Source organism: Cystoisospora suis (assembly GCF_002600585.1).
Source record: "Cystoisospora suis strain Wien I chromosome Unknown contig_2473, whole genome shotgun sequence".
NCBI classification, from domain to species: domain Eukaryota; phylum Apicomplexa; class Conoidasida; order Eucoccidiorida; family Sarcocystidae; genus Cystoisospora; species Cystoisospora suis.
Window position 1 is genome coordinate 1 of NW_027155272.1, and position 10,484 is coordinate 10,484.

Here is a 10,484-nt window from a genome sequence, read left to right on the forward strand (position 1 = left end):
GTTTGTCTACGTGACCTCTCTTTTTCAGCTAAAAACGACTTTCTTTGAGGAAGGAAACCGCGTAAGCCCATTTAGTTAAGTGCGCACCGTCTGCGGAACCAGAATCGTCGTTCCGCCTCGAAGCCCGACCCTACTTCTCATCCAGTTAGCCATCCTTGATATCACCTCTTCAACGCAGGGGTGTTCTGTTCGGGAACGCCTTGCATGGATTTAATAGAAAAGATCTGCCATGCTTTAGAAACGTCCGTTGGCTTCAGCGTTTCTCAGGGTTAAGGATTCAAGAACGGCGAGAAGGGAAGTGTGTTNNAGTGGGTTAGTTTCAATGCCCAACGCAGAGCACTGGACTGGATATCCAGAGATGTGTTACATCGTTCCCACTTCCTTGCACCTTGCCGGCTGGTGACTATCGTGAAAAGTCCCCTGAGAGGTATGTATCCCGTTCCTGTCCTTTTCTTGGGAAAGCATACCCTATTCACTTTGCTTGCTGTAGACTGGAAAGAACCGTGTGCAAGATCTTTCATCCTAACGCCTAGCTGCGCCTCCGTCGTAACAGTTGTGCGCGCCGAAAGTGAATCTGGTAACAGAGAGTCATGCTAAAAACGGCAGCATTTCTCTGCAGCTACTCATCTTGCGGGATACGCCGGCACGTAGAATACACTTTCGTACTTTGACAGCAAAGACGCCGCAGAAAATCAAGCTCAAGATAAATGCTGCCCGCTACAGCTTCAACTAAGACAAAAACGTCATGATCAGTGTCAGAATACAACGAACGGACTATCGTAACCTGCACGCACCGTCCATAGAAAAAGAAATAGTTTCTTTACACCGTCTTTCCGGAGACGGGACAGAAAACTCAACGAAATGACACGTCTCAGTTGTTCCTGAGATCTGCAGGGCAGCCTCTCAGATCACAGGCTGCTGATACAACGAAATAAGTGACTGTTGTCACGCAAAACACCATCGTTCGAGCCCGCGGCTCGCGGGCAGCAAAAGAATCTGAAAACGCGGGGCAGAGATTTGCAGGGTCTTTCAGTCTACGCACTCTCAGCGCATACACTATAGCCACCTTTAGAACACATGTGGTCTCAGCGCCTGCACAGACTGCCACGAGGGAATGGAGAACGTGACTGCACTGAGATGAAAAGAGAATCCGAAAAGAACTCGTGGCCAAACCGGTCCCCCCGCATCTCTCCGCCGGTGGTGTTGAGGAGGAAGGCTTAGTTGCCTAGCTCCTTCTTATACTGTACATCATCCTGCGTTAAAACTTCTCTGACTTGATCAATGGCTGCATCAACCTTCCAAATCGTCAATTGTAGTTCGTGGCCCCTGCCTTCGGCCTCAGCTGTCCCTTCCTTTTGGCTCTCTTTCAATCTCCGTAACAAGTCCTCGAGACCTGACAAGTCTTTACGGAGACTGGCCTTGGCTTCTTCAACACGCTTACTGAGTTCATTAACTTCCTGCTTGAGGTGCTCTTTGTCTCCAGGAACTTCAGTTGTCTGCCGAGTCGCGGCGCTTGCCTCCACTGGCATAAGGAACGTCTCCAATTGCCCTCTGATTCGCCCGAGCTCATTCATTTTCTTCACTACATTGACGGCCGCATGTGGCGCGACGTCCAACAAATGAGCAGTCTGTCGCGATCGCAGCCTTGTGGGTAGTGCGTGAGCGGAGATCCCTGCACCTAAAACGACTACAAAAAGAGAAAAGATGCGAACTTCCATCGTGAAGGCGAACGAAAGACTCTACAGACTCCGCCGGGCGCCAGTAGACCCCCCAGAAACTGATCGAGAAAGGAAAACCTGGAAACTTTTACTCAGGCGCTGTGTAGGGAGGAATCCGGGAAAACGAGGAAAGCATTTCCAGCGAAACACTATGTCGGGGAAAAAAACTGTGTGATTGAAAACTGTCTGACTGGGGAAATCAGCGACGGCTCACTTGTTTGCGCCCTACTGAGGACTAGCCTACTAGCGTCGCTGGGGGCTGTTAGCCAATTTCACCCGCCGGGCTAACTACCAGTTGTCTACCATCGTGTTTTTGGCCATATGAGACATCTGTCATCTTCATACGTACACACGTCGACTGCAGATGTTCATATTCCCCAAGATTGAGCTGTGCAGCTCTACAAAAGAACTTGCTCTTCAGGCGCACCCCTTCAGGTTTTCACTGCGGAGATACGACTCTATGTGTCGCACCCAGATGCAGATGTAGAGGAGGATTACGTCCCGGGAAGCCAGTGAGCCTACACTTCACTACCTGCTCCGTCATCCGACATCCTAGCCTTCAAGACGAAGGCAATCAGAGCACGAGTAAAGCTCTCCAGCGTGAAGGCTTCCCGGAAACCTTACAGGCTGCAAGCAGCGACGCGTTGGCGGCGGAAACGAAGACGCTGACGAGAATCTACTATGGTTCTAAGAGGTAATAAGAAACAGCACTCATACATACCAGTCGTAGGTGCGTGTGCTCCGGGCTGATCTCATGGCACGGGCGGGAGTGAGCTCGCTGGTTCGCGCCCTTGTGCCCGGTGCGTAGGTGCCTACTAGACAACTTCTTGGGTACATCCGACAATATCTCTTCTCTGTCCATTCTGTATCTGGCTTAGGAGTCACCCGCTCTTCCAACACCGAGAATCTCACTAGCTACAGAAGTAGAGCCCGGAATAGGCTCACCACGGTACCCTCACAGTGTTCACGCGCTCAGACTTCCCCCAGGTCACTCTTAGAAGCAATAGACAAGCACGTACAATTCTTTTACCGTGAGTGTTCTGTTCTTCTCTCTCGTGGGACTGGCAAAATGCTTGCGAACCCTAAACCCTCCCACCGGCCGGTCCAGCTCTCTCGTAAACGCCGGATGACTTCCAGTCAGGTCGCTCGAAAATGCTAGCTCGCTGTAGAAAACATCCTTGGAGTCTTTCATATGCTGAGCCACAGCGCATTTGTTAATCATCTTATTGAAATGAAGAACTGTCTCCTGCTATCAAAGATCTCCCGAGATGGTTTCATCTACATAGACCTTCCCGGAGCGACTGCTTCTTTCCTCGTTCGAGCCTCTCTAGCAGAACGCTGCCCGCCCTTCCTGACGGGCTGCCGGAGAAACGACTAGCAGGGCTGGCTGGGAATCCCCCCGATAGACAAGCCAGAGGTGCTCGCCTGGTTCGGACGAGGTCTTCACCGAGGAGAGGCGAAAAGATGCGAAAGGCGGAAATCATCGGTGTCTTTACTCATCTCTATGCAGCGTAAAATCGTCTTTTTATTTTTGCATCCATCGCTGTCGAGGTTCTACTAAGCAGACAGCGGGAGAAGTAAACAACCCGTTTCTTGACTTTCCACTCCCTCTTGCCGTCGAGGCAGCTCGAGAGAAGAGAAAATCTGATCCAGCCCTTTCTTTTGTTGTTACTTCTCCTCATGAGCTCCCCAAACTCTAGCGAAGAGCTGTCAAATTCATTGTCATCTTATATTCTTGTGAAAGTTCCGTTGTAAAACTCGACAACTTTCCGAAGAAGACCGTTCGCTCCCCGGGGAGAACCCGGGTGCCATTATCGCTTCTGCCACGACTACAAGAAGCCTCGTTGCTTCTCATCTATTCATCTCTTGCAACTCCATATAGAATATGGAGAAATCTTTTGTCTCGGCCTTTTCCTCTCTTCGTTCTTCGTTTTCCGAGGAGGCCGCAATGTCTCCAAGAATGTCTCGTGGCGCTACATGGCGTCAAGGAGCGGCTGTTTCTTTGGCAGCGGTACTCGTGTGTCTTGCTGACTTTTTCTGTCTCTATGACGCAAACTTTGCCGCTGCACTTTCCTTACGTGTCTCCAATGAGGCGAAATCTCTTGACGCTCCGACTCGGGCAGTAAGTCCCTTCATCTATTTCCCAGCCGTTCCACGGAGTGCACCCTAGTTAGCTCATCTACTCATGAAGGCCCTCATAGGGATAGGAGCTGTAAGAAAACCATGGATTTCTCGCGTCAACAAGCACCATTCATACATCTCCAAGACATCTATTTTCCACGGAGAAGATCTTGCTTCTCTCTCTTGTCTCTTTCCTTTCTATCCTTTACAGCCCGTCACACCCTTGGAGAACGGAGAAGTCGTGGAAATGAGCGCCGCATCTTTTCGCAATGTACGAGCATGGTGTCGAATGTATCAAGCCCAATGGCAAGCGTTCAATCGCATGTGTTTAGATCAAGAGCTCGGAGACTTCTACAGAAGGGCTGCTGCCTCGGGCCCTGACGCTCTCTTCGATTACAAAGAATACGGCAACCGTAAGTTTCTTTCTTTGTCTCATGTCTCCTCCTTCGCTCACGAGCCAGCCTCACTATCTCTATGCATGCAAAGAAAACATCCCTTTCTCTCAAATGAACCTATGGTGTATCCATACTACCTTAGTATCCGTTGCATATGGCGTTACTCATCTTTCTTTTCGAATTGCATACATGGAGCTGACCTTCGATGAGAAGTGATATATACACATCCATAATAGACACATTCATGATATTCTACTGATCATACAATGATGCTGTGTATGCATGTATGAATATGTCCATGTATGTATATGAAATATGTATGTATGCTTGAATATGTATGTATGTACCAATCTGTAGGTATGTATGTATATGCATGTGCGTGTATATATGACGTCTACCCGGGTATTCCATTGGTGTGTATACGTATGTATACATGTATATATATGTATATATATATCAGTTTATATATATATATATCAGTTTATATATATATATATATATCAGTGTACTTCTACGTGAGGGGGTTACCAGTGAGGGAGTGCGGCGAAGGTTTGTGAGTCTTATCATGCATGCAGTCTGTTCATTTGTCTTCTCAAGACAAGGCCGATTCTGCATCTAGAGCTCTTCGGTCTATTGTATTCTATCCTCCATACTTTATCTTCATTCTCTTTCTCAGCTAGTTAGCCAGCTAGCTAGGTATAGAAAGAGATTAGGTGCTTTCTCCTCTTGTCTGAACTTTCTCAGTGACCGTGGGAGAAGAAGGTCGGAGCCTTCCGGGGACAGAAGCCTCTGTTAAGTATGTAGCGGATCCAAACTCTCGCACGCACGCGGGTAGATATATTTACGGAACGATCTGTACCGGAAGTCTTAACTACGCATGCAAGTAAGTTCCTCACTGGGGATCTTCACCCCATTATGTCGATCTTACTTTGTCTTTATTCTATCCACCTATCTGTCTCCAAGTCTACCTATGTATGTAATCCATTTATCTATCTTTAATATATCTGCTTATCCTCAGTCTATCTATCGATCTATAATCTACCTGTCGATCTTTAATCTATCTATCTATCTTTAATCTATCTATCTATCTTTACTCGATCTATTTCAAAGGATTACTACCAGTCGTAGATACTTCTATATATAACTCATAGCTATCTTAGTTGTCCTCCTCTACTCTATCAAGTTGAAGCCTAACCGGCAAAAGGAAATCTTTTTGGGTCTGTCGCAGTTGCTTTTTCCACGACCATCTCTATATCTTCTTGATGTGCATGCATTCCGAATTAATGAGAGAGACTCGCAGCTTCTCTGTCTCTCTATTGTCTCTATGTGTCGTGCAAGACCGAGAAAAGCTTATCATGAAAATGTGGGTATGTACCTTCTTACATGCATCGTCTTTGATCCGTTTCAGAAAGATTCTTGAAGCAGGTGTAAGTACACCCGAGACGGATCCCGCAGCTGTTCCCGGTCCAGAAGAAGTCGATCGTATATTAGAGCGCTTCGATCAACAGACACCTGCAGAAGCCGAAGCTCGTGCGGAAGCGGCTGAACTTATGTTACCGGTAGAGACGGGAGAATATGAGAAAGAATTACCAGTTGAAGAAGCCCTGGAGAATCTCTCAGGATTTCATGCGGCTCTGGAGGCCGAAACCTTTGGCGAGATGCCCGTCGTGTCTCCCTCCGGTGTAGAGACACCTGAACTTCTGCCCGAAGAGACGCCTCGTGAGGGTGAGGGTGCTGCTTCTATACCTCCGGGTGAAGAGGTAGCAACAGGCTTTGAAGGGGGTGCTGGTGCTTCTATCCCTGTTGAAGAGGAGACAGGAGCAGAGGGTGATGCTGGGACTACTAGCCCTGCAGAAGAGGCTCTACCTGGCGGTGCTGCTCTGGAAGAGGCTCCTTCGACTGCTCCTAGTGAAGAAATGGTAGGTGGCCTTACCTCTGCCGAAGAAGGTGCTGGCGGTAACGATGAGGCTGATGCCTCTCCTACTACTCCTACTACGGGCGCTACTCCTACTACTACTATGACTCCTGCGGATGAAGAAAAGGCCGGTAGTGCAGGTGGCGGTGTAGGTGAGGATGCTTCTGCTTCTGCTACTCCTGCTGCTGCTGCCGAAGAAGAAGGAGCGGGTAGTGCTACTCCTGCTGAAGAAGCTAGTGGTAGTGCTGACGATGCCTCTACTACTACTGCTGCTACGACTACTACTATAAGTACCTCTGGGGAAGAAGGTGCTGGCGGTGCGAGTACTACTACTGCTGCTGCTGCTGCGGGTACAACTCCTGCTGAAGATGCCGGGGGTGCCACTGCTGAGGGTGAGGATGAAAAAGCGACCCTTCCTGACGAAACTACTGGGGGTGTCGCTGTAAGGGGTGCTGATGCGGATGCGCAAGAGACCTTGGGTCTGTAAGACAAGATCAATCAATCTCTCTCCTGCTTGCAAATGAGAGACTTCTATGACTATTTTCCTTGATAGAAATGTCAAGACTATCTCCAGCCTAATAGAGAGAGAAAGAGAGAGACTTTTTAGGGTGTGAAGAAGACCATCATCAGAAGAAGAGATGCCGAGAGAAGAGCTCCTTTCTATCCATCTTCTATCTATTTGTGTATGTATGTATCGATATCGATCCATCCTTCTCTTTCCTCGACAGTTGCATAGACAAGAAGAAATCTTATCTCCTCTATCTCTGTTTTTTCGCTTCTCTCTCTAATTCATTTGACTCGCCCTGTCATGGAGGGAGGGAGGGGAGGATGACGAGCATGGGGCAGACACTCCTTTCGCTTTCAAGTCGTCTACAAGAATAGAATAGAAGTCGAGCTGTATATACACTGGAATACATCTAAATAATTTTGAAGAGCCATCATGTCTTTTGCCTTCGTTCTGTTCTATCTAGAAGTTCTGCATGGAGGAGCCTCATACAAAAATGACGAAGAAGAGACAATTGAGAGTCATGAAAGGAAAGCGGTATATATATATATATAGAGATGTAAATAGATGTAGATGTCTGTAGGTGTGGGGGGCGTGCCTATCAAATGTGTGTGTATGTGTGCGTGTCAATTAATCGATTTATCTGTCTATTCATACATGTGTGTATCTATCTATTTATTCATTTATGTATATATGATGCTTTTTCTTCTTCTTTAGTACGGGATAGTGTTGTGACGAGAGACAGGCGTTTCATCTTCTTTCTCGTGTCTCTCTCTATGTACATATATCTATATATCTATCTATCCTTTTTATTTTCGGACTCTTCTTCTAGATCTTTGATACTGATCTTTTAACGCTCTTATTGTTTTGGAAGGAAAGAAAGAAAGGAAGAAACATGACAAGCGAGGATGTTTGACAAAGAAGATGACATACAGGCCATTTGAACAGGTGTCTATGGATGAATGTATACATGTATATACATATATATATATATATATGCTTTTCTTATATATATATATGTATATATGAATGTGTATGTTTTTCGTGAATAGCTCTTAGGTGTGTAATTCCTTCCCTCATACATAGTCGATGAGACCTCCATCTTAAAGGTGTAGACACGTGTCTAGACATAGCACACATACAGATAGAGAAACTTGTATGGTGAGGGCAGGAGGGAGAAGGAAGGTCAGAAGAAGGGATTCGTCTTATCATAAACGACTGAGACAGAGAGAGAGAGATAGATAGAGGTATAGGAGATAGCGAGAGAGAGAGAGTACGAAAGATGAGATGGCTGTTGCTACATGCGGTCGATCCTCCTAAGAGTGAAAGAGAGACGAGACACAGTGAAGGAATGATTTACCTATCTTCAATCTATCGATGTATGTATCGTTAGTCTATCTATCTATAGTCTATAGTCTATGTATCTATCACCGACTTTTTATGATGATAGGAATAGTGAGAGTAGTAGGTAAGTCTTTGTATTCCACCTAGTATCATGAAAGAATGTGCTACATTCACGGGAAAGAGGGAGGGAGGGAAGGAGCATCCATGTCTCTTCATTCCTATGATGTATAGAATTCCTTAGTGAGAAGGTGGGACGGAAGTTGTCATACCCACATAGATAGATAGATAGATAGGAGATGCATCTAGAGATAGGGTAGATAGATATATTAAAGATAGATAGATAGATTAAAGATAGATGATTTGAGAGAGGCAGATGGATGAATGTGTTACTTACTTCTACTACTTAGGAGGAGTCGCGGCGGGGCTTAGAAAAGGTATACAACGCCCGAGACAACAGAGAGCTAAGGAGATAGATCGATGAGAGGTCGATCGATAGATTAAAGATAGATAGGACCATCTGCTGGCTGAACAAGTCATATGGTGTTTCAAAGCAAACGAGGATCCGCATTGTCTTCTCATTCTTCAACTCCTCTACGTCCATTTTGAAGATTCCTATATATCTATCCCGAAAAGTAACGTAAGAATCTAATGTTCTGTATATCGAATAATACAAATATATATAGATATCTGTATACACACTGCGAGAGAGATGAAGACAGAATGATACGTCTCATGCAAATCTGGATCCTTTCTTTCTTTCTTTCTTTGTTTTCTATCTGTATAAGGGGAATTGATAGGAGTATAGATGCTTCTTCTTCCTCTTCGTCGTTCTTCATCCTATAAGACTTGGATCCACTTCATTCTTCCAGTCATCATTCCCTCCTCTCACTCTCTCTCTCTACATGCATGCTATCGCCATTCTACATGTATATATAGATATATATAGATAGATATAGATATCTACTATCTCTCTAGTCATATGGATACGTTTAACACTAGAGAGAAAGCGAAGAGCCGAGAGGAAAGAGAGGGAGAGGGAGATGTCGCATGCCCCTCCCGAAGTGTCTAGGAAAAACCTCCTCCAAAAATATACAAACCCAAACATCTCCAACATTCCCTCTCTCTCTACATATATATATATATACATATGCATATATATATATATATATATACATATGCATATATATATATATAGGTATAGGCCGTTAGTTGTGTCATCGGCTTGAAAGGACGCGTAGAGGAGAGTCTGAGACTGTAGAGAGAGAGAGGGAGGGTTGAGGGTGTCCTTCTTACGGAAGAGAAAGAAAGAAAGAAAAGAAGAGATGAAAGAGAGAGAAAGGAAGAGGAGTTGTTCGGAATGAAGAATAAGAAGAATGGAAAAGAGAAAGAAAGAAAGAAAAGAAGAGATGAAAGTTATGAAGTACATAGTAATGAATGAAAGAGGGGCTTGTCTTTCTCTCTAGGAGGGTTGGTTTAACAGAGAAAACATCCCTTGACAGGACCCCTGCAAATCTCACACACTTCTCTCTCTCTCTCTCTCTCTCCATTTATCTATAGATAGATAGAGATCAAACTCTCTACCTCCGACGTCGTATAGAGAGAGAGAGAGGTAAGAAGGCTTTTAAGGTGGAGGATAAAGAAGAGAGGAAGAATGAAGAGAGAAGACACTCTTTCTCTTCTTCTATTAATCATCCTCTGTCTGATCTACTATCTATCTCCCTCTCTATATACAGCGCATGCGAATCTATGCAGGCATTTTTGTATATAGATATACATAGAGATATCTTATTATACATGTATATATGGCCCAATGGAAATGTACCTGTCACCATAAGAAGTCTTTCTCGTTCAAAAGAGAGTTCCTTTCTCTCCTTCTTTTTGTGTATCACTCCTTCTTATCTCTCCCTCTCTCTATGACTCGTAGGTCTTGAGTGTCTGTGGGAGTCGGTGTAGCACTACTCCCCTGGCTTAAGAGAGAGAGCTTGCTCTTCCTTCTCTTTTTCTTCTTTCTCTTCTGATGGGTTTTTCCTGGTAAACCTCCATATAGAGAGATCTTCTCCCCCGTGAATTTTTCTTCTCTTAATCATCTGACAAAATATCCACAGCAACCATACACACTATAAAGCTCGATAGCCGATATACATGTATATCTATATATGTATATATATATAGATATATATTTAGAGAGAGAGAGAGGGGTTTAGATTCGTTACAGGTAAAAGAGAGTGGAACACATGGAGAGCCAGGGAGTGTAGATACGAAAAGTACAGTGGAGATAAATAGATATAGATAGATCAAAGATAGACGGACAGCCGGAGAAGCACGTCGACTGGAGGCAGAGCAGCCCGTCCGCCGTTTTCCCCGTGTGTAGTTTTATATTCTTTTCACATGCATGCGTACGCGTGTACATGCTTCATATCCCCTCCTCTTCTTCCTTCTTCTGCGACACGTTCCTACATCTACATATAGATATACGTATATACATA

At 45.2% G+C, this 10,484-nt stretch overlaps 4 protein-coding genes across 4 annotated transcripts in view; 1 reads left to right on the top strand and 3 right to left on the bottom strand.

Moving 5' to 3' along the window:
• Positions 1-1,217: 1,217 nt before the first annotated feature.
• Positions 1,218-1,678, bottom strand: CSUI_005138 (uncharacterized protein; the record flags this gene model as incomplete). Its single annotated transcript, XM_068065317.1, has 1 exon — positions 1,218-1,678. Exon 1 carries the CDS (start codon positions 1,572-1,574, stop codon positions 1,218-1,220), a length of 357 nt encoding a protein of 118 aa, XP_067922701.1. The 5' UTR covers positions 1,575-1,678.
• Positions 1,679-3,185: 1,507 nt separating this feature from the next.
• Positions 3,186-7,003, top strand: CSUI_005139 (uncharacterized protein). The gene is made up of 4 exons (XM_068065318.1): positions 3,186-3,840; positions 4,051-4,252; positions 4,979-5,117; positions 5,643-7,003. The coding sequence occupies exons 1-4, from the start codon at positions 3,604-3,606 to the stop codon at positions 6,634-6,636; spliced, it is 1,572 nt and encodes a 523-aa protein (XP_067922702.1). The 5' UTR covers positions 3,186-3,603; the 3' UTR covers positions 6,637-7,003.
• A 679-nt stretch (positions 7,004-7,682) lies between these two features.
• CSUI_005140 (uncharacterized protein) lies at positions 7,683-8,731 on the bottom strand. The gene has a single exon (XM_068065319.1). The coding sequence runs from the start codon at positions 8,597-8,599 to the stop codon at positions 8,402-8,404; it is 198 nt and encodes a 65-aa protein (XP_067922703.1). The 5' UTR covers positions 8,600-8,731; the 3' UTR covers positions 7,683-8,401.
• A 616-nt stretch (positions 8,732-9,347) lies between these two features.
• Positions 9,348-10,484, bottom strand: part of CSUI_005141 (methyltransferase domain protein) — a 6,741-nt gene continuing 5,604 nt past the window's right edge. Inside the window, exon 6 of the mRNA XM_068065320.1 lies at positions 9,348-10,085. Coding sequence (XP_067922704.1) covers positions 9,954-10,085 — 132 coding nt within the window. The 3' untranslated portion in view covers positions 9,348-9,953. The remainder of the gene's footprint in view (positions 10,086-10,484) is intronic.